We start from the raw sequence: 24279 nt of genomic DNA, 5'->3' as shown, positions 1-24279 counted from the left end.
ACACCATCAGAACGGAGCAGAGCGTAGCTGTCGGCACAGCCTGCTAATCTGTGTGGGAGCCCAGAACGCGGCCCTTTTGTTTCTCCCTCATAGACCTCCACGGCTTGTATTTCCTACCCCACACAGCGCTGTGCCAGTGATGCGGCAGCAGAAAAACAAATGAAGAGAGAGAACAATAGAAGTCCCAAGAAAAAAAAGGCCAGGGCCACATTTTGCCAGTGTCAGCACCAGGGCTCGAGTCCATGCTCTCGTCCACCCCGCTCCATTCTGCGCCCAACCTGACCCCCAGGGCCGCCCCTCTGGTCTCAAGGGCTCACTCTCCCGTGCGAGGAGTGGGCGTGGCGGGGAGGGTCCAGGATGCCAACCAGCTGGGCCGTGGGAGTTGTCTCACCTTCACTCACATCAGTGTATTCTACAAGAAAATGTGCTCAAGCAACCCAACCGGCCATTAAGCGGCTTAAATTAGAGAAATCCAAGTTCCCAACATTCTTCACACTTGTTTGGCAGTAAGAACCTCTTCCTCTAGGACTGACCTCGCTCCTGCATGGGGGGGGGGGGGCAGAGTCCTGCCCGGTGTGTGGCCTCCCCGAGGCCCCTCCCTCAGTAACTTAGTGAAGACAGGCCCCAGGCTGTTTTGCACCATTTCCTGCTCTGACAATGCTGGTGGACCCCTAAAGGTTAGTTTCTTTGGGTTTCAATTACAATCCAACTTGGAGGAGAAATCAAAATGGGCATGATGCTAGAGAGCGCTCCATGTTACCTGCTCGCTCTAGCCTGGCCAGAGCCCTCTGCTACCATGAGGCCATGCGACAGGCAGGTGGTGATAAACAGACACCACTCCAGAGGGCTCACAGGGGAATCCTGCCAGGTCCCCAGATGACGATTTCGGCCACATCCGTCAGCTTCTGCTGCAGTAAATAACATCACCAAAATCTGACGGTTTACGATGGTGTTTATTTTTCACATGCAGTACACATCCACTCCAGGCCAGCTGTGGCTCTGCGCCGCTCCCGCTCGTGCGGCTCATTTCGGGATTGCCCGTGACGCGATGTGCCAGGCGGGGACACCTCACGCTCAGGCAAGATGGAAAACAAACGGAGGCCCAGTGCAGTGCCCTTCAAGCCACTGCTGGGAAGCAACGCCCACCACTGCTGTTCACCTTCACCCGGCAGCAGGCGGTGAGTGGCCACACCCAGTGCCGACACCTGGAAGTACATATCTTGGAAGCAATAACATAATGTACCTCCTCAACACAGGGAAAGCCGTATAAACAATTCATGGAATGTCTGCGTTCTTTGAATACAGTTGAGTTTAGCAACAATTTAAAAGCAGACAAAGACCTCACAGTACAGTACACAGCAATCTTGTTTTGAGTACCGACACACAAACTCCACAGGGTATATATTTGAACAGCATCAGTAGCACATTCAAACAATAATGCATCCTAACCAGGCTGGTTCATTTCCTGGATTATGCAGTATTACAAGATTCTGTGAGTTAATTATAGTCGTTAAGTTTAATAAAAATCAGTTACCTCTCTAAAAAAAAAATTCAACAACCTTTCTAGACAAAATTTAAAATATACTTAAAAGAAAACAATAGAAAATGCCCTTACTTGGTAAACCACAACTAAACAAGTTGGAAAGTCAACGTTTACACTAGACAGAGCTCGCTAAAAGGGTTCTCTCTACATGGGGGAATGGAGCTATGCTAAAAGGATTTTCTCTAAAAGGGGAAATGGGAGCTATGCTAAAAGGGGGATTCGGGAGTTTCGCTAAAAGGATTCTCTCTACAAAGGGGGAAGGGCAGTAATGCTGGAGCCAGCATTGTGGTACAGGGGAGTAGATTCTGCTTGCGATGCGGCATCCCATATTGGAGTGCTGATTAGTGTCCCGGCTGCTCGGCTTCTGATCCAGCTTCCTGCTAACATGCCTCAGAAGGCAATGGAAGATGGCCCGAACACTGGCTCAATCCACCACCGTACAACCAAGGACTGCAACAGCACCCCTTTGTACAAGGTAATTCTATGTACATATTTACACGGGTCTCTAGGTTCCAACACTAAGAAATCAAGGCATATATACACACGTACATTATCTGTGCAGAGGGGAAAACTGATATTCATGAACGAGGTGGTGGGTCTACCTTCGGGGGAGTGGTGGGCACTGGGTGGACAGGGAACATGCAGGGAAGACTCCTCACTGCACCTGTTACACCTTTCGAACCCTGTGAAAGTATTACCTAGTCAACAACGAAGAAATTTAAGATATGAAGCACACACATGCTTCCGAGGTCAGATATTCCCGAAGACACACAATCTGTGAAGTGACCCTTTCCACTTGGATTTTACTTGGGGACACACAACGTCTTCGCGCCAAGGAGCCTTTGCTGCAGATCGCACGTTACCAACGCTGAATCCCTACCGGTCCTCATCCGTCATCCAGTCCTAACTGTCCAGCTCCGAGATTAGAAACTTGGGTCTTTCGTCCTCTTGGTCAGCATCAGTGGGCTCCACCACAGGCAGGCCGTTCGCACTTCATTCTTGCAAAAACCAGTCTAGGCAGTGAGGCAAACAAAAACGCTCGTTTCTACGATGCCAGGGGGGCGGCGGTGACATCCGGGGGGTCTTTCTGCAGACGGAAACGTCTCTCTCTTTTCTCTGGCTCCCGACGAGTCCTCCTCCAACCATGCAACAACTGTTCTAGTCTCCTCTCCTGCATGACAACGATTTTTTTTTTTTAATTTCCAAAATAAGAATATCCTAGCTGTCGGATTGGCAAGCGATTCCATCTCCAGGGGGCTCCACAGGGAACGGCAGGTTTTTCGCTGCCTCTGGGAGCTACTCTCTGTCTTTCAACCTGTCGCAGCCGAGCTCCGCGGCCAGGCGACTGAGAGCCACCGACGCGAAGAGGTCTTCGATGAACGTGAAATAATCCAGGTAGACGTTGGGGTAGCGCGTCTGCCAGCGGGCGTCGCGGGCCACCTCCCTCGCCCGGCACGCATCCATGAACACCCAGTTGGGTTCGTCCAGGCCCCGCAACCGGCCGCCGTGGGCGTGCGGCACCTCCTCCCCGAACGGCGGCTGCGCTCGCCCCCACGCAGCGCCGAAGGCCTCGGGCTCGCGCTCGGGCCGGGAGAAGGCGGCCGCGCCCATGCAGATCTCCCGCAGGAAGCGGGCCCTGGACCGGCTCTCGGGGCTCTCCTCCGGGCGCCGCGCGGCCATCGCGCCCGAGGCCGACTCCGCAGGCTGCGCCACGGCCGGCCCCGGGCTCCCGCCGCTTACCTCCGCCGGCGGGGCGTCGCCGCCGCCAGCAGCTGCACGGCCCTGCGGGACACGGCCGCCGGCGCGGAGCTCGGACATCCTGCACCGCGGGGCTGGGAACGCAGCGCCCGCAAGCGCCGGAAATGACCGGACAGCCTCGCCGGCGCATGCGCGCACTGGCGAGTGGGCGGGCGCGTTCCTTTTAACCCCTTGTGCTCCAGTGGTGGCTTTGCAGGCGAGGGAGGTACTGTGTGGGAGGCTTGAGTCCGGCGAAAGTCGCCCTAGTCCCAAGCCGCTTCTCGTTTTAAAATGCGGTCCTGTTGTTCTTTGTCGGACACACCCACACGGTCACGTCTCAGGCCCTGTCTTGTCTTAAAAAGCTGGGCAATTGCCGGCACCGCGGCTCACTAGGCTAATCCTCCGCCTGCGGCGCCGGCACCCTGGGTTCTAGTCCCGGTCGGGGCACCGATCCTGTCCCGGTTGCCCCTCTTCCAGGCCAGCTCTCTGCTGTGGCCAGGGAGTGCAGTGGAGGATGGCCCAAGTGCTTGGGCCCTGCACCCCATGGGAGACCAGGAGAAGCACCTGGCTCCTGGCTTCAGATCAGCGCGGTGCGCCGGCCGCGGCGGCCATTGGAGGGTGAACCAACAGCTAAAGAAGACCTTTCTCCCTATCTCTCTGTCCACTCTACCTGTTAAAAAAAAAAAAAAAGGCTGGGCAGTTGTTGGCGCTGGACGGCTGCTGTGTGTCACCTAGTGGCCCTCCTCATTCCCTTCCTGATTTTTTTTCTTTATATCTCCTTCCCCTCATCCTCTCCCCTGTGCCACTTCGGCCACCCTTACTCTCACTGCCTTATGCTTTTTTCCCCCAAAGATGTATGAATTTATTCAAAGACGCATTTTGTTTGAAAGATGGAGAGACAGAGAAAGCTTCCGTCAGCTGGTTCACTCCCCAGATGGCGGCAGCGGAAGAAGGCGGGAGCCCCGGGCTGCATCCGGGTCTCCCACGAGGACCCGCGTCTGTGTCTGACAGGTGGGCTGCATCCGGGTCTCCCACGAGGACTCGCATCTGTGTCTGACAGGTGGGCTGCATCCGGGTCTCCCACGAGGGCTGCATCCGGGTCTCCCTCGTGCGCGGCCCGGCCGAGCGCGGGATCTTCCTCAGGATCGGAAGCTGGGCCGCCAGCGCTGGGGCGTCGCAGGTGACTGACCCGCTCCTGCCTGCTTCCTGCCCCTTTCCCCCTTCTCCTCCTCCCACTTCCTTCCTCCTGTCGGCCCGGGCCTCGGGCTGCCCTCTGTCGCCCTCTTTCCTGCTGGTTTGTCTCGGAGTTGCAGCCCCGGCTGCCTCGAGCTTCCGGAGCTTCCGTCTTCCACACTGGTTAGTGGCAGCTCCAGGCTTTGGCCTCTGTCTCCCGGCTCCCTTCTGCCACGTTACTTTAAGTGCTGATCTACACCACGGCGAGTTGTCTCACTACAGTATACACCTGACACACTTTAACACGTGATTTTTAAAAAAAGATTTGTTTATTTGAGAGGTAGTTACACAGAGAGAGAGGTCTTCCATCCCCTGGTTCACTCCCCAATTGGCCACACGCTGGAGCTGCGCCGATCCGAAGCCAGGAGCCGGGAGCTTCTCCCCGGTCTCCCACGCGGGTGCAGGGGCCCGAGGACTTGGGCCGTCTTCCACTGCTTTCCCAGGTGCATTAGGGAGCTGCATGGGAAGTGGAGCAGCAGCACTCAGAGTGGTGCCCAGATATGGACCCAAGCAGCAGCTTAACCCACCGTGCCACAGTGAGACTCCCCATTTTTGAGTTTTCGCTTCTTGTTGCACAGGAAATGCTGTCTCTCTCCTTCCAGCACTTCCAGCACCGACCTTCATGACTGTCTGGCAATTATTGCCCACTTAGCAAAACCCATAACTTAGGTGAAGTACATCTGGGTCCCTAGTCTGACCTCACCATCTGTGGGTGCATCCTGTGAGGAAGATTTAGGTTGGAAACTTGGCACTTGGCTCTTCTGGACGTGCAGCAAGCTCACCTGTGCCCTCTCTCACCCTGGCCGTGGGCAGAAGTGGTTGTTCTTGCCTCGACCCCAGCTCATGCGCGTGATTTTCCGAGACTAGCAACACATTACTGCCTCTAGAAACGCTTTGGAGGTAGTCTGTAATTAATTACAAAGGAGACTTCAAACAGCTTGTGGCAAATGGAATTAAAAGTAGTTTATCTGGGGCTGGGGCTGGGGCTGTGGTGTAGTGGGTAAAGCCGCCGCTTGTGAAGTCGGCATCCATTATAGGTGCTGGTTTGTGTTCCCGCTGCTCTGCTTCTGATCCAGCTCCCTGCTAATGGCCCGGGGAAAGCAGCAGAAGATGGCCCAGGTGCTTGGGCTCCTGCTACCTTCGTGGGAGACCCAGAGGAAGCCCCAGGCTCCTGGCTTCAGCCTGGCCCAGCTCTGGCTGTTACCACCATCTGGGGAGTGAAGCAGCAGATGGACAATCTCTCTCCATCTGTCTCTCTCTCTTTACAACTCCAACTTTTAAATAAATAGGGGCCGGCACTGTGTCATAGCGGGTAACGCTGCCACCTGCAGTGCCAGTGTCCCATATGGGTGCTGATTTGAGTCTAGGCCATTCCACGTTTGATCCAGCTCTCTGCTATGGCCTGGGAAAGCAGTAGAAGATGGCCCAAGTGCTTGGGGCCCTGCACCTACATGGGAGACCCAGAAGAAGCTCCTGGCTCCTGTCTTCGGGTTGGTCCAGCCCTGGCTGTTGCAGCCATTTGGAGAGTGAACCAGTGGATCAAAGATCTCTCTCTCTCTCTCTGTCTCTCCATTCTCTCTGTAACTCTGACTTTCAAATAAATAAATAAATAAATATTCTTAAAATAAATAAATGAAATCTTAAAACTAGTGGGGTGAGGACTTTTGGAGTCAGGACTCAAACCCAGGCATTCCTGTCCAGCTGTTCCAAGGTGCTCTTAATTGCTGCTTGTTTTTAAAAATCATGTGGGTGATAGCCGGCGCCGTGGCTTAACAGGCTAATCCTCTGCCTTGCGGAACCGGCACACTGGGTTCTAGTCCCGGTTGGGGTGCCGGATTCTATCCCGGTTGCCCCTCTTTCAGGCCAGCTCTCTGCTGTGGCCAGGGAGTGCAGTGGAGGATGGCCCAAGTCCTTGGGCCCTGCACCCCATGGGAGACCAGGAGAAGCACCTGGCTCCTGGCTTCGGATCAGCGAGATGCGCCAGCCGCAGCGGCCATTGGAGGGTGAACCAGCGGCAAAGGAAGACCTTTCTCTCTGTCTCTCTCTCTCACTATCCACTCTGCCTGTCTCAAAAAAAAAAAAAAAATCATGTGGGTGAAGGGTCCCAAGTACCTGAGCCATCTTCCACTGCCTTCCCAGGCTTTTTAGCAGGGAGTGGATCTGAAGTGAAGTAGAAGAGACTCTAATTGGCCCTCTGATATGGGATGCCAGTGCCACAGACAGCAGCTTAATCAGTTGTACCATACTGCTGGCCCCTGTTTCTTTCTATTTTTTTTCTTATTTTTTGGTAGATGAAATTTTTTTTGTCATGGTTAGCTAAACTATTATTAACTTGATATTTGTTAATTAAAAATAAAAAATGGGACCAATGCTGTGGTATAGCGAGAAAAGCTGCCACCTGCTGAACTGGTAGTCCACATGGGTGCCGATTCAAATCCTGCTTCTCCACTTCTGATCCAGCTCCTTGCCAGTGTGCCTGGGAAGGCAGTGGAGGATGGCCCAAGTGCTCGGGCCCTGCACCCCATGGGAGACCCAGAAGAAGCTCCTGGCTTTGATTCAGCCCAGCTTCAGGCATTGTGGCCATTTGGGGAGTGAAGCAGGGATTGAAAGTTCTCATTCTCTGTTTCTCTCTATATATAAAACATTGATTACAAATAAATAAATGTGTCTTTAAAAAATTAAATAGGGGCCGGCGCTGTGGTGTAGCAGGTTAAAGCCCTGGCCTGAAGCACCTGGCATCCATATGGGCACTGGTTCTAGTCCTGGCCGCTCCTCTTCCAATCCAGCTCTCTGCTATGGCCTGGGAAAGCAGTAGAAGATGGCCCAAGTCCTTGGGCCCCTGCACCCATGTGGGAGACCTGGATGAAGCTCCTGGCTCCTGGCTTCAGATGGGTGCAGCTCCGGCCATTGCAGCCATCTAGGGAGTGAACCAGCAGATGGAAGATCTCTCTCTCTCTCTTTCTCTCTCTGCCTCTCCTCTCTCTGTGTAACTTATTTTAGAGTAAATAAATAAAATCTTTTAAAAAATTAAATAAAGTATGCCTAGAACTCAATGTAAAATATAACAGATGTTATTGGTAACCTGCTGCTGACAAGTAGCAAGAACCATGACCATGCTCCTTGCACAAATGGTTTAGGATACAAGGGTTCTTCACAAAGGTCCTGGAAAAGGAATTAAATGATAAATTTATTTTGATGCCAGAAATTTTAAAATTCATGCACAGTGTTTTTCATAAGATGCGTGTCCATGAACTTTATGAAGTGTCTGTGTATTGCAGCCAAGGCCGTAGGTAGCTTTTTCTCTTTCACTGCATTACTCTTGATTTTCTCTCTGCCAATTAGTTTCCTTTGGGAACTCTTTCAAGTATGATTCTTTTCCAAAACCAGGTCCCGTGTTGAGAAGAGAACCTCTGGGAAGCACTGGCTGTCATTTCTACCCAGACTTGGGTGTGGTGCACTCGAGAGCACTTTAGAGGCTCTTCCTTCCTGGTGACTGCAAACAGGACTCAAGGTACAGCACACACGGAGTGGGGGAGGCAGCTGGGTGGGATCACACGAGAGGGTAGGCTTCAGCCCCCACCCCACCCCCCCAGTGCAGGAAGAGCTGTCAAGACGGAGAGAAGTTCCTTGTTGCTTTTGGACTTCTGGAGGTGTTGGGGTTTGAATGCGTTTCCCAAAGTTCATGTTGGATGCTTAATCCCCCAACAGAGTAGTGTTGAGAGTCGGGACCTTCAAGAGGTGGTTGGGTGGTGAGGACTCCGCCCTCAGGCCTGGGTTAGTGCTGCTCTTCCGAGAGTGGGCTTAGTGTCAAGCGTGCTGCTGGTGAAGAGTGAGTTTGGCCTCCTTTCCTCCTTGCTTACTCTCCCGTGTGCTGCCTTCTATTAAGTTGTAACAAAGCAAGAAGTACCCCTACTCTTGAGCTTCCCAGTCTCCACACTGCAAGAAGTAAATCTGTGTTCTTTATAAAATACTCAATCTGCGATAATCTGTTATAGTAGCACAAAATGGACTAAGATTTTTCCCTATATATTCAGTTTAACTTGTCTTCTTATATTTTTGTGATACATAATACACATGCCTAAAACATGTGGGATTCAAAGACTAATAAGGGTCATCTATATAACCACCACTCAGGTTTAAAAAGAAAACATTGCTGGGGCCGGCTATGTGGCGTATTGGGTAAAGCCACTGCCTGCAGTGCCAGAATCCCATATGGCCGCCAATTTGAGTCCCAGCTGCTCCACTTCCCATCCAGCTCTCTGTTATGGTCTGAGAAAGCAGTGGAAGATGGCCCAAGTCCTTGGACCCCTACATCTGCGTGGGTTACCCAGAAGAAGCTCCTGGCTCCTGGCTTTGGATCGGCACAGCTCCGGCCATTGCAGCCATCTGGGGAGTGAACCAGTGGATGGAAAACTCTCTCTCTCTCTCTCTCTCTGCCTCTCTGTAACTCTGCCTTCAAATAAATAAATAAATCTTTAATAAACAAACAAACAAACATTGCCAGAGCCCTAGCAAGTACCTTTCCATATCACAATACTATTTTATTCCCTTCATTTTTTTTTTGACAGGCAGAGTGGATAGTGAGAGAGAGAGACAGAGAGAAAGGTCTTCCTTTTTGTCGTTGGTTCACCCTCCAACGGCCGCTGCGGCCGGCGCATCTCGCTGATCCGAAGCCAGGAGCCAGGTGCTTCTCCTGGTCTCCCATGGGGTGCAGGGTCCAAGGACTTGGGCCATCCTCCACTGCCTTCCTGGGCCATAGCAGAGAGCTGGCCTGGAAGAGGGGCAACCGGGATAGAATCCGGTGCCCCAATCGGGACTAGAACCCGGTGTGCCGGCGCCACAAGGTGGAGGATTAGCCTGTTAAGCCACGGCGCCGGCCTATTCCCTTCATTTTAAACAATATTCTGATTTTGGGGAAATTTTGCAGTCATGCATCCCTACACATTATAGATCATGCCATTTGCTTTTAAATTTTGCACAAATTGGGGCCAGAGCCTGCAGTGCAGTAGGTTAAGTCTCTGCCTGTGGCACTAGCATCCCATATGGGCGCTGGTTCGTGTCCCTGCTGCCCCTCTTCCAATCCAGCTCTCTGCTAATGCACCTGAGAAAGCAGTAGAAGATGGCCCAAGTGCTTGTGCCCCTGCACTCACGTGGGAGACTCAGAAGAAGCTCGTGGCTCCTGACTTTGGATCAACTGTTGTGTCCATTTGGGGAGTGAACCAGCAGATGGAAGAGCTCTCTCTGTCTCTTCCTCTCTCTCTCTCTGTAACTGCCTCTCAAATAAATAAGTACATCTTTTAAAATTTTGCATAAATAAAGTTATACTTTATATATTTGTGCTTTGCTCTTTTTGTTCTGTATTTTGTTTGTAAAAGTCATTTACATGGCTACATGAAGCTATAGTACTTTTTGTTGTTATATAGTATTCCATTGTAGGGAAACACTATAATTTATCTATTTTTGATATTTTTTCCTATTTTCTGGCTATTATGAATGATGCTGCTATGGACATGTTAACATTTTCATTAAGGATGTCTAAATAGTGATGGAAGTTTGAAGTCAAAAGGGACACATATTTTCAACTGTACTAGTTATGCCATTGTTAAGCAGCTGTGTCAGTTTACATTCCCACCTGAGTGCTCCCTTGTCTTATATACCAACATTTTTTCAGACATTAAGTTTCTTAATAGTTGGGGGATATAATAATATTTCATTAGGTTTTTTAAAAAAAATTTTTGACAGGCAGAGTGGACAGTGAGAGATAGAGACAGAGACAAAGGTCTTCCTTTGCCATTGGTTCACCCTCCAATGGCCGCTGCGGCTGGCGTGCTGTGGCCGGCATACCGCGCTGATCTGAAGGCAGGAGCCAGGTGCTTCTCCTGGTCTCCCATGCGGGTGCAGGGTGCAAGCACTTGGGCCATCCTCCACTGCACTCCCGGGCCACAGCAGAGAGCTGGCCTGGAAGAGGGGCAACTGGGATAGAATCCGGCGCCCCAACCGGGGCTAGAACCTGGTGTGCCGGCGCCGCTAGGTGGAGGATTAGCCGATTGAGCTGCGGTGCTGGCCTTCATTAGGTTTTAACTTCTCCTAGATTACCAATAATGTTGAGCAATATCTTTTGATATTCTTTTTTGTTTTTGTGAAGTGCCTGTTCAAATCTTTAGCCCATTTAATTAGGTTGTCTGACTTCATTAGTGATTTATAGGAGTTGCAAAAATATATTTTACCTGCTAATTCTTTATTTCATCTTTTAAGTTTTGATACTTATTTAAAATATCCCCTCAAATGAATAAACATTTACTTTAAAATTATTTATTTGAAAAGCAGCACACACATATACATGTACACACAAAACACTTTTCTGCTAGTCCATGCTCCAAATGCACCTGGTATCTGGGGTTGGGGGTGGGGGTGGGTGGAGAGAGAAGGAGAGAGAGAGAGAAAGCAATACAGAGAGAAAACTCTATTTCCCAAATGCCTGAGATGGCCAGGGCAAGGCCGAGGCTGATGTCAGTAGTTGAACATTCAATCTAGGTCTCAAATGTGGGTGACAGGAAGTCCATAACTTCAGCCATCACTGGTGCCTCCCAGGGTCCTTGCTAGTAAGAAGCTGGAGTTAAGAGCCAGAGGTTGGTATTGAACCCAGGCACTCCAGTGTGGGGTGTTGATGTCCTAACTGGCATCTTAACCACTAAGCCAGACCCTGCCTCAGTTTTGATATTTAGATAATTTGTTATTTTGTTGTTAAAATATTTTAAAATATCATCATTGGTTTCCTCCCAAACCCATGCATTATTTATAAATGTAGGGAACAAAAGCATATTCTAAAAAATTTAGAATGTAAATCATTTCAGTGCTTTGAAATTTGTTAATAGTTACTTTATGTTATAGTGTATGGTCAAATTTTGCAAATATTTTATGTATACAAAGAATATATGTATGACTAGCATATAAATGACATGACCAGGCAGCAAGGTTCTGTGTAACTTTTTAGACTTTGTTACTTGTTCAATTATTTTATATTTGTGTATTCTTTACTAATTTTAAACATTTCTTAGAGAGAGAATTGGAGCTCCCCCCACTGGTTTGCTCCTCAAATGCCCTCAACAGCTGAGACTGGTCCTGGGGCTATGGCCAGGAACTGGGAACTCAATCCAGGTCTCCTTTGTGGGTGACAGACACTCAACCAGTTGAGCCATCACCTGCTGCCCCCCAGCATCTGCAATGGTGGGAAGCTGGAATTGGGAGTGAGAAATGGAAATCAGACCCAAGCACTCCAATATGGCACATGCATGTCTTATCCACTAGGCCAAATGTTCACCCTGTTCAATCAAACAATTTTCAGGATTTATTTATTTATTTATTTGAAAATCAGAGTTACAGAGAGACAGAGCAGGAGAGATCTTCCATCTGCTGGTTCACTCCCCAAATGACCAGGACAGCCAGCGCTGGGCCAGGCCAAATCCAGGAGCCAGAAGCTTCACCTGGGTCTCCCATATGGGTGGTGGGGCCCAAGCACTTGGGCCATTTTCCACATGCTTTTTCCAGGCCATCAGGGAGCTGGATGGGAAGTGGAGCAGCTGGGACAACCTGGTGCCCACATGGGATATGGCATTGCTGGCAGAAGCTTTACCTACTACACCACACATTTGACTCCCCCCATCTATCAGTTTTTAAGGGAAATGTATTAAAAATTTTTCACAGTGATTGTGTGACCCTGCTTCCCCATGGTTGCCTCTATCTCTCAGTGAGGCTTTTGCTAGAAATCACTCTTCATAAATCCCAACCCTAAGGGAAGTGTGACTACTAACTAGGGTGGGCTAGCTTTCACTAACAAATAGACAAAAAATTGCAGTGGCTTCATACAATAGAAGCTCATTTTTTTCTCACAGAATAGTCAAGAGTTTTTTTGACATTGGTGGTGGTGTCTGCCCCATGGTATCATTCAGGCTCTCAGGTTGGTTGCAGCCCTGCCATCATCACCATATGGGTTTCTAGGTTACCCTGGAAGTTTGCATCCCAGTAAGCTGAGAGAAAAAGGGCGAGTAGAGGAGCACATAAGAGGTTTTTGTGGGGGCATGATTGGAAGTGGCGCTCACCGTTTCTACTTGCAGTAGGCTAGAAACCAGTTACATGGCTACACTTCACTGCAGAGGAGGTTGGGCTCTATACCCAGGGGAAATAGGAAGGAGGTTTGGTGAAAAGCCAGCAGAGTCTAGCACAACGATGTAAGACAAGGATAAAGTATTTGGAGAATAAGCTCTCCATCAATGAGTTTTCATATTACATTGGATAAAAGATCTTGCTGATAACTTCTCTAAATGAAATTTCTGCAGAGTTAATCATATGGCTACTGTAGCCATATGGAATCCCTCTTTGGATTTCACTTTGAAAGCCAGGGGAATTAATATTGCAATTGTCAAATGATGCTGGACCCTAACTAGTAGAAGGGATGCAAGTTCTCAGTACCAAGGAGTATTCCACCAATACAACTCATGACCTAGACAATGCATGAATTCATAAAGAAGCAGTGCTGGTGCACAACAGAACTGCATTTTATTGACATAGTTGGTAGCCCTTGGGTAATTTAGGGATAAATATTTTTATTGTCATTTTAGTGGTACCAAGAATAATATCATTGGCATATCTGTTGTGGAAATTTGTATAAAACACACAAGCTATAGGAACACATCAAGAGCTTTCTCACCTGAATACAAAAAAAGTATTGCAGCATCTGTGTTTAGAAAACTAGAAACTAGAATTTGGAGGGAAAGATATGAAGGGGCTCTGCATAACCAAGCCAAAGGTAAGCTATGACCATTTCTTTTTTTTTTTTTTTTTTTTATTTTTTGACAGGCAGAGTGGACAGTGAGAGAGAGAGACAGAGAGAAAGGTCTTCCTTTTGCCGTTGGTTCACCCTCCAATGGCCGCCGCGGTAGGCGCGCTGCGACCGGCGCATCGCGCTGATCCGATGGCAGGAGCCAGGTGCCTCTCCTGGTCTCCCATGGGGTGCAGGGCCCAAGGACTTGGGCCATCCTCCACTGCACTCCCTGGCCACGCAGAGAGCTGGCCTGGAAGAGGGGCAACCGGGACAGGATTGGTGCCCCGACCGGGACTAGAACCCGGTGTGCTGGCGCCGCAAGGCGGAGGATTAGCCTAGTGAGCCGCGGCGCCGGCAGCTATGACCATTTCTTAATGAAAATATTCTTAATGAAAAATATTACCTATCAGGCCGGTGCTGTGGCTCACTTGACTAATCCTCTGCCTACGGCGCCGGCACACTGGGTTCTAGTCCCGGTTGGGGCGCTGGTTCTGTCCCGGTTGCCCCTCTTCCAGTCCAGCTCTCTGCTGTGGCCCGGGAAGGCAGTGGAGGATAACCCAATGCTTGATCCTGCACCCACATGGGAGACCAGGAGGAAGCACCTGGCTTCTGGCTTCGGATCAGCGCAGTGCACCAGCCGTAGTGGCCATTCACAGGGTGAACCAACGGAAGGAAGACCTTCCTCTCTCTCTCTCTCTAACTCTGCCTGTCAAAAAAAAAATAGAAAAACATTACCTATCTTCTCTTAGCCAGGAATCTTCCAGAAGTAGGCTTTGAGACTGGGGGAAAATACAAGGGATTTATTTGGGAAGGGAAGGTGGCACTGAAGGAGGCTGGAGCAGTGTCATAGGCAAGGCACTGCAGTGGATAAAAGGCATTCTTTTAAGTCAGTTGCTGCAGTGCACAACTGAAGTTCAAGCTCTCCAACAAACCCTCTGAGCAGCAATTTTATAATACTTCAGAATGATCTCACCAGAGGGATGGAAGAGTTGGGCTAATTATATACAACAACTCCCGAGTTTCTCTGATTAGAGTCATTGCTTGGGGTTATCCTTTAGCATTTTCGGATTGCTGTCTGCTGGGGTTTGAATATTTGTCCTCCCAAACTCAGGGGTTTGGTCCCCAAACTCTGATGTTAATGGTACTCAGGAGAGTGGAAATTTAATCAAGTTTAGTTGTGTGGAGAGTGAGTGGATGATGAAATCCTGCTGCCTTTTCTAGAGATCATACAGAGGTAAACAGACACATGCACTCTCTGCCTCCTGCCATGTGATGCTGTGTCTCATTCTAGGGCTTTGCCAGCAAGGATGCCCCCATCAGAGGCCAAACCAGTGGGACTACATGACCTTTGACTATGAACCTTTAGAAACTGTGAGTTAGATATACTTTTTATAAGTTAGCTGCCTCAGGTATTTCATGATAGTAACAGAAAGCTGACTAGTACACCATGCACATGTGAGCAGCATGGCTTGCTATAGATCCAGAAAAAAGATCTGAAGACACAGATGAAAATACTGATGGTTGGAGTGTATATTAATGTTGTGTCTATTTTTTTTAATTTTTGACAGGCAGAGTGAACAGTGAGAGAGAGAGAGAGACAGAGAGAAAGGTCTTCCTATTTGCCGTTGGTTCACCCTCCAATGGCCGCCGTGGTAGGCGCGCTGCGGCCGGCGCACCGTGCTTTTCCAATGGCAGGAGCCAGGTGCTTCTCCTGGTCTCCCATGGGGTGCAGGGCCCAAGGACTTGGGCCATCCTCCACTGCCTTCCTGGGCCACAGCAGAGAGCTGGCCTGGAAGAGGGGCAACCGGGACGGATCGGTGCCCCGACCGGGACTAGAACCCGGTGTGCTGGCGCTGCAAGGCGGAGGATTAGCCTATTGAGCCACGGCGCTGGCTTGTTGTGTCTATTTTAAGAGGGAAGGCTGAGGGGATTCCCATCTGTCTTAATATATATTCTGTGAGGCCATGGCGTGGAGTGTAGTCTCTTTGCTGTTGTGGTTTTATAAAAATGAAAATAAGGAGCAACTTTTAGAATAGATTCTTCCTACAGGAGAAATAAAGGTAAAATATTTTACTAATTATTTAATGATTCATATATGGAGTGCTGATGAAAACTAATTTTCTAGCCTCAACCTCTGTTCCATGAGACTGCTAGAAAAATCAAATGATTCAGAAATATTGATTCAGAACATTCCAGGTGAAATTCTTTCTTTCTTTTTTTTAAAAATATTTATTTATTTATTTAAAAGGCAGAGTTACAGACAGTGAGAGGTAGATACAGAGAGAAAGGTCTTCCATCTGCTGTTTCATACCCCAAATGGCTGCAAAGGCCAGAGCTGGGCTGATCCAAAGTAAGGTATTTTTTCTGGATCTCCCACATGGGAGCAGTTTCCCAAGTACTTGGGCCATTGTCCATTGCTTTCCCAGGTGCATTAGCAGGGAGCCGGATTGGAAGTGGAGCAGCTGGAACTCCAACCGGTGCCCATGTGGGATGTCAGCCTGTTACTCAGAAGCATAGGTCAGGCCCAACATGAGTCAGCACCAAGCCAGTACCAGAGTCCTAACAGCTTTACAGACTTGGTATCATTATAGAGTTGAATCTGTTCAATTTTTTAAAAATTATTGAGGGTTTGGGGCAAGATGGCGGAATAGGAAGGGAGCACACTGATAGTCCGGGAAGAGACAGTTTAATAAAAGTGGAGATACTGCAGGTTCAGGAAAGAGTAGGGGAAGAAACAGCAGAGGAAACTCTTCTGGAACTAGTGATTCACAGTGGACCTGCGTGGAGAGCGTGGGAGCCCAAGTTTGGGACACCAGTGGCAGACTCAACACACCAGTGCTGGAACGTGAGGTGAGCCGAACCTCAATAGCCCGAGACACCAGCGGGAAAGTGGAAAGAGGAGACTAGAGGGAACAAGGCTTGAAACTCCGTGGGGAAAAGTTCACCAGGCTAACTAGAAGAGAGAGAAGGAAAAAAAAGTGATCAATACGGACATGAGTTTCTCTCTCTCCGCTCACCCCTCAAAGGCAAGCAAGACAAAGAGCAGGCGCCATTTTGGACATACGTCATAAGCAGGGCGACCTCAGGTCTGCACCGGCCCTGAACCTAGCAGAAAAACCTGACTCTGGGGGGCTGAAATAACAGGAGATTAGGATCTAACTTGGCAAACCAGTGGGATACTGCTGGAGAATTGGAGCCCACACCGAGGGCAGCAGAGATTCCCTGTGTGGTCCTTGGGAAAGAGCTTCCAATCTCTGGCTCCTGTGGGTATATCATTCGCCTGCTAACTACCTCCAGTTACGTTCAGCTGTGCATTCAGCTGTGCGGAATTACTTCCCTTTTGAATAATAAAAAAAAAAGAATGAAAGAAAGAGATTTACCACGCCTAACCTGGGAGTGTCACCTTTGACACACCCTCAACCCTGAGGAACCAAACAGAGCTCTCAGGCCACACTCATATCAAGCCTCTAAGGCTCCACCGAAAGCAGACAGTACACATAATATAGAGCCATAGTATATCAAGAAAAAACACCACAGTGAAGAAACCAAATATCTCCAACATGCCAAACAACAAACGCAAAAACCGAGGTAACAAGAACAAGGAAGACACTATGATGCCCCCAAATGAAAAAGACACCCCAATTCAAGATTATTAAGATGATGAGATAGAAGAAATGCAAGAAGCAGATCTCAAAAAATTGATAAGAGCATTAAGAAATTCTCAAAAACAAATTCTTGAACTACAGAAATCCTTAATGGACAAGATAGAAAATCTCTCGTGAAAATGAAACATTAAGGAGAATCAAAATGAAATGAAACAACTAGTAGAACATGAAACTGTGATAGTGACGAGAAATCATAATGAAATGAAGAATTCAATAGATCAAATGACAAACACATTAGAGAGCCTTAAAAACAGAATGGGTGAAGCAGAAGAGAGAATATCAGACTTAGAAGACAGAGAATAGGAAAGGATACAGGCAAACCAAAGAAAAGAAGAGGAAATCAGAAATCTAAAAAATACTGTCAGGAATCTACAGGATACTATTAAAAAACCCAACATTCGGGTTCTTGGAATTCCTGAAGGCATGGAGAGGGAGAAAGGATTAGAAGGCCTTTTTAGTGAGATACTAGCAGAAAATTTACCAGGTTTGGAGAAGGTCAGAGGCATCTTAGTACAGGAAGCTTATAGAACCCCTAATAAACATGACTGAAAGAGATCCTCACCACGACATGTTGTAATCAAACTCACCACAGTGAAACATAAAGAAAAGATTCTAAAATGTGCAAGAGAGAAACGTCAGATTACTCTCAGAGGATCTCCAATTAGACTCACAGCAGACTTCTCAGCAGAAACCCTACAAGCTAGAAGGGAATGGTGAGACATGGCCCAGGTACTAAGAGAGAAAAACTGCCAGCCCAGAATATTCTATCCTGCAAAGCTCTCATTTGTGAATGAAGGTGAAATAAAGACTTCTCATAGCAAACAGAAATTGGAAGAATTTGTCGCCACTCGTCCAGCCCTGAAAAAGATGCTTAAAGATGCGTTATACACAGAAACACAGAAACATGGTCATCAATATGAAAGAAGGTAAAGGAAGGAAACCTCACAGCAAAAGATCACAGGAAGCTCGATTTCTCTTTGACATAGAATTAAAATCTGATGCTCTGATAAAGCAATATGTTAAAGTAATCTATTATGTTCTCTTGATGTCTGTTAAATTCTAATTGTTCAAAAACAGCTGAATTTTTATTAAGAGCTATGGGTTATTTAAATATGTGCTTATTTTCAAAGATTTGAATAATCACTTTGTAACAATGATCAAATTTGGTCTATGTTATGTCATGATTTTAAGGAATCTTATTTCAACCAGATATTTTGGATTTTGAGCCTTCTTGGCATTCTTGACGGGCATTCAAAAAATCAAAGTTTCAAACAATCTGGACTCTAAAATTTCCAGTAAATCTTGGACTTTGGTTTTTCCAGTTTGGGCCCAACTGAAAAAATCGAAGGACCTATGTCTCTCATCTTATAGAGACACCAACTAATCAGGCTATTTGGATTATATTAGAAGTACTGTCAAGATGTGACGTGGTACTAAATTTTAAGTTTCTATAATGGAAAATGCTATTAATACAAATGTTTGAGAATTAAAAAATCTAATGATCTTGTGTTACTAGACATGATAGTTATCTTAATGAGAAAGCCCCAGAGGCCTAAAGGGTTAAATACTTGTAAAATCCTGCAGGTGCTTTCAAAAATACTGTGAAGTAAGCAAGTGCCTCTTGTTGGTTGATGAGTTTATAATTTTAAACATGGCAACTTAAAGTCTTTTGTCATCCACAGTTATATATGATTTGCTGCTCATAAAACAAAAGCGTTGTTGGTTCTGTGCTTAGCTGTCCTCCTATAGGTTCCTATGGACTTTTTCCAGCCACTTCTATTGTATTCAGTACTTTGGGATGGCTCTGTAAACAGATGAAGCCAATATTGTATTAACAGTACCAACTGAGAGAAAGTATGGTTAACTGAGGTTACTAAAAACAAAAAGCAATTCAAATCAATTGGCAATCTATAAAAAGAGTTAAAGATTTTAAAAGCTATTACTAAAATTGCTATATTGGTCTATTATGTTATGTTATATGTGTGTACATATTGTATGTCCACATAGGAAAATTTTATTCAGAGTTTTATTTTAATTGGCTTATAGATAAGATTGTCCATAAATTTAAGCTGCTAAAATTAATCAAAGATACATTTTAATTCATGTGACCTAAATCTCTGAATCATATGTTTTAAACTTGTTGGTAGAAAGAAACTAAAAACATTTTATATGGTTGTGCTTAAGTTTACTGGTTAAACAAACTACACCATGTTAGATATTTAAGAGGTGTTTCCAAATACATGATTCTTAAAATTTCTAGAAGGCATTGGACCTTCTGGTAAATGTTTTCTTAAGTTGTTATCTAATGGTTGAAACTATTTGCTAAGTATTCATGTGATATTGCTATTGTCAGCAAGCGATCTAGGACTTGCTCCCTATTTCTCTATTCTAAGTCCAACTTGTTCTTTGATTTCTCTATTCTCCTCAAGGTAGGAAACTAATTCTATTATAAAGGAATCTGTAGGACGCACAATTTAATCTTTAGACCTTATAAAAGAGATGGCTAACATTTTTCTGTAATAGCATAGCCAAAATAAGAGCTTAAATAATAATCTCATAGCTAGATTTACTTCGCCATCAGCGAAGTAAACAGTAAGTAGAAAAAACCTCCCTTTCGAAAGACCAAAGGGAAAGAAAGTTTTTAAGTGAGAATATAATTTTCCTCATGGGCATTGTCTACCTTAGAAAAACTACTACAGAACATGCCTGTGACTATAGACTTGTAGTTCAGGCCACCGAAGATTACAAATGGGACTTGGGCACTCCCTTGACTTGCATCCTCTGGTCTGCTTTAACACAAACCAGGAGGAAAAGAAAGCTAGGCATCAGAAGCAATGGGTGGCAGGCCTATTAATGGCTGATCTGTACAGTGATCTGCCCTCAAGGAGACCCAACAGGCCAGTCCACTGCAGTGGCTTTCAATGTGGTAAGCCTGGGCTTCAGCAGAAGTCAGCTTGTGAAGAGCCCTGGCAGCTCTGCCAAGAGTTGGATCACTGGAAATGGACCTGCCCTGGAGTCGAAGGATGCCCAGGTCAGAGCCACAGATCTTATTGGCTCTAAGCTGAAAAGCTCTTCACTCAGCCCAACTTCCAAAGTGACCACTGCAGCTGAGGGGATGGCCAAGTAGGGTCAGCAACATTGCAGGCAGAACTGTAAATTTCTTGTTAGAGATGCCACCTGCCTTTACCTGGCCAGCTCTCCTCCCAGGCCAGCCAAGTAATGAAAGTCAACAGAGTGCCTTCCCCTAGGAGGTTCACACCTCCCTTAGGATGTACCCCATGTGAAGAGATAGATAGGTCTGGGCCTCTTAACTTACAAGGCCTAAAGCCCAACAGATTATTATCAAGCCCCTTCTGTCAGGTTCTATTTGCCTCTCAATCAGAAAACTTAATTGTAGCTTAGACAGCACCTTTCTTAGCTCCTCTAATAATGACTCTGTCTTTTGTTCTAGACCCTGTCTAGCACACTTGGGCCTCATTCCTTCGTAATCATAACCTCTACCTCCAATGGCTCTACTCCCAACCTGTGTGTACTGATGGTCCTCTTCCCCACTTAATGCTGTATAATTGTTCCGACCTGGTTAATGCCACTCTTAGGATCATTGGTTACTATCCTCACTCTGTCTTTTATGACCCTGTCTAAATATGATCAGAGTCGGCGAACTTGGAAGGCTTCCATAGCCTTGGCAACTCATGACGACAGCCTAGGGTGGTTACTGGCGCCATAAACTAGAGTGTCAATTTGTTGGGTCAACAACAGGAGTCACTGTGCACTTGCTCCTCATGTGGGATCTCTGTCCTTAATGTGCTGTACATTGTGATTTAATGCTATAACTAGTACTCAGTGTGTTTCACTTTGTGTTTCTATGTGGGTGCAAACTGTTGAAATCTTTACTTAATATATACTAAATTGATCTTCTGTGTATAAAGAGAATTGAAAATGAATCTTGATGTGAATGGAAGGGGAGAGGGAGCGGGAGAGGGGAGGGTTGCAGGTGGGAGGGAAGTTATGGGAGGGGGAAGCCATTGTAATCCATAAGCTGTACATTGGAAATTTATATTCATTAAATAAAAGTTTTAATAAAAATATTTGAAAGACAGAGTTACAGAGAGGCAAAGGCAGAGAAAGAGGTCTTCCATCCACTGATTCATCTCCAAATGGCTGCAACATCCAGAGTTGGGCTGATCTGAAGCTAGGAGCCAGGAGTTTCTTCTAGGTCTCCCACTTGAGTGCAAGGGCCTAAGGACTTGGGCCATCTTCCAGTGCTTTCCCAGAAAGCTGGATTAGAAGTGGAGAACCCAGGACTCGAACTGGTGCCCAGATGGGATGCTGGTAGAGCAGGTGGTGGCTTTACCCACTGTGCCACAGTACCAGCCCTGAGAAAGATCTTCTATCCACTGGTTTACTCTCAAAATGGCCACAATGGTTGGGGCTGGGACACACACAACCCAGGATCCTGGAACTCCATCCGGATCTTCCACATAGATGGCAAGGGTCCAGATACTTGGAACATCTTCCACTCTTTTCCCAGGCTCATTAGTAGGGAGCGGGAGTGGAAGTGGAGCAGCTAGGACTTGAACCACATATGAGATGTCAAGGTTGCAGGCAGCAGCATAGCCTGTTGTGCCACAACACCAGCCCAAGAACCTACTCTTTTAGAGGCTTCAGCATAGTTGGGGAAAGCTATGAATATTTGAAATGGGAATGCTATTGGGTCCAAGAATGACCTTCTATTTCTTGATAAATGCCCTGTTCTGTAAGAGAAGAACAGGAATCTGAATTGAGAAAGATGTTGGCAATTCCCCAGAGGTATTTCAAATATTCTTCATTGACCAACACCCTCTGGACTCCCCATGACCTTGGGACATTTTTGCTGGATGTCATGAGCACAGCAAAGAACCTGAGATGAAGATGAATATAACAAATAATCCGCTGGCGCCGCGGCTCACTAGGCTAATCCTCCGCCTTGCGGCGCCGGCACACCGGGTTCTAGTCCCGGTCAGGGCACCGATCCTGTCCCGGTTGCCCCTCTTCCAGGCCAGCTCTCTGCTGTGGCCAGGGAGTGCAGTGGAGGATGGCCCAAGTGTTTGGGCCCTGCACCCCATGGGAGACCAGGATAAGCCCCTGGCTCCTGCCATCGGATCAGCGCGGTGCGCCGGCCGCAGCGCGCTACCGCGGCGGCCATTGGAGGGTGAACCAACGGCAAAAGGAAGACCTTTCTCTCTGTCTCTCTCTCACTATCCACTCTGCCTGTAAAAAAAAAAATAAATAAAATATAACAAATAATCCATATAAAGTGGACCAAATTGATGAGTGGCACTCAAGGAAAGGCAGTTACTGTGTGCTTGTCTAGCAGGGCCACCCTATAGGGTTGTGTAGTTTTTAAGATGCAATGGCCGGCCGGTGCTGTGGCTTAACAGGCTAATCCTCCGCCTTGCGGCGCTGGCACACCGGGTTCTAATCCCGGTCGGGGCACCGGATTCTATCCCGGTTGCCCCTCTTCCAGGCCAGCTCTCTACTATGGCCCGGGAAGGCAGTGGAGGATGGCCCAAGTCCTTGGGCCCTGCACCCACATGGGAGATCAGGAGAAGCACCTGGCTCCTGGCTACGGATCAGCACGATGTGCTGGCTGCAGCGGCCATTGGAGGGTGAACCAATGGCAAAAAGGAACACCTTTCTCTCTCTCTCTCTCTCTCTCTCTCTCACTATCCACTCTGCCTGTCAGAAAAAAATTTTTAAAATAAATAAATAAATCCCTTAAAAAAAAGATGCAATGGCCAAGGAGCAAGTAGATATGAAATATACTTCATGCCCCTCTCAGAAAGCAATGGAACCTGGGATAATTTTCATCTACTTAGAGCAAATAACTTCAATTTCCTGGGACCAGCATTGTGGCACAGCCAGTTACGCCTCTACCTGCATTGCCAGCATTCCATATGAGTATTGGTTTAAGTACTGGCTGCATCACTTTCTATTAAGTTCCCCTGTAATGAACCTGGGAAAAGCAATGGGAAGTGGCCCAAGTCCTTGGGCTCAACACGGATGGAGTTCTGGGCCCCAGGCTTTGGACCTGGCCCAATTCTAGCTATTGTGGCCATCTGGGGAGTGAATCAGTAGAAGAAAGATTTATCTGTGTCTCTCTGTCTCTGTAGCTCTGCCTTCCAAATAAATATAATAAATATTAAAAAGGGGGGGCAGTGCTGTGGCATAGTAGGCTAGGCTTTCACCTGCAGCACCAGCATCCCATATGGGTGCTGGTTCATGTCCTGGCTGCTTCTCTTCCAACCCAGCTCTCTGCTTTGGCCTGGGAAAGCAATGGAAGATGGCACAAGTCCTTGGGCCCCTGCACCCACGTGGGATACCTGGAAGAAGCCCCAGGCTCTTGGCCTCGGGTTCGCCCAGCTCCAGCCATTGCAGCCATGTGAGGAGTGAAACAGCACATGGAAAACCTTTATTTCTGTCTCTACCTCTCTCTGTCTGAAACTCTACCACTCAAATAAAAAATAATAATAACAAAGAATTGTCTAATCCAAAAAAGGAATGACAAACTAAAGATGGGGCTCTGTGATCCATTATAAAAATAGAGAAATGACCAAGATTAGGATGGGAAATTTATAAGAAGATTGTGCCTAAACAGAACTCAAGCATTTAGAGTTAGAGAGAGGAGGATATTTCATTCAAGTATGGAATAAAACCATGAAGAAAGGCCTGAGGTGTATCATTACCCATGTGTCAGTACCTCATGGTATCTGGGTGTCAGGTCGGGGAGGAGGGCTAAGGAAGAAGGCATATGGAGAGGAATTGCACCTGAGAATTTATACTGAATTCAATGCATATCCTGATTTAGATGATGAGATCCTGGATTTAAACTCTAAACCTGTTACCATACTTTATTACATTTGGGGTCTTCTTTAGAGGGTGTTGATTTTTTAATTTTTATTTTATTTATTCTGGGGTTGATGTTTTGACATGTGGGAAATATGTAAGTTATTGGGACCTGAGAGTAGAAAAATTACTAGCCTCCAAGGTTGACCCTCCCCCTATACATTGACCACAAGATACACTAGCCACACTCTTATGCAGTCTATGCGCCTTGATTTGGGCTGTAAGTGAAACACAGCTTTTACAGCAGAATGTGGCAGAAGTGACAGCTGTGATGCCCAAAGCTGGGTCCTATGATGCCTTCCACTCTCTGCTTAGCCTTGTGGAAGGCTCCCCCTGGTGATCACCATTCATTGAGTCCAATAAATAATAGACTGCATGAATTGAGGAAGTCCCAC

At 47.2% G+C, this 24279-nt stretch overlaps 1 protein-coding gene across 1 annotated transcript; it reads right to left on the bottom strand.

Annotated features, from left to right (window-relative positions):
• Positions 1 to 2839: 2839 nt before the first annotated feature.
• Positions 2840 to 3361, bottom strand: LOC133747652 (EP300-interacting inhibitor of differentiation 2-like). Its single transcript, XM_062175976.1, has one exon. It carries the CDS (start codon positions 3359 to 3361, stop codon positions 2840 to 2842), a length of 522 nt encoding a protein of 173 aa, XP_062031960.1.
• Positions 3362 to 24279: the final 20918 nt, after the last annotated feature.

Source organism: Lepus europaeus, chromosome 19, assembly GCF_033115175.1.
Source record: "Lepus europaeus isolate LE1 chromosome 19, mLepTim1.pri, whole genome shotgun sequence".
NCBI lineage: Eukaryota > Metazoa > Chordata > Mammalia > Lagomorpha > Leporidae > Lepus > Lepus europaeus.
Note: the sequence above shows the minus strand (reverse complement) of the source record. Positions and strands in the feature narration are given on the sequence as shown.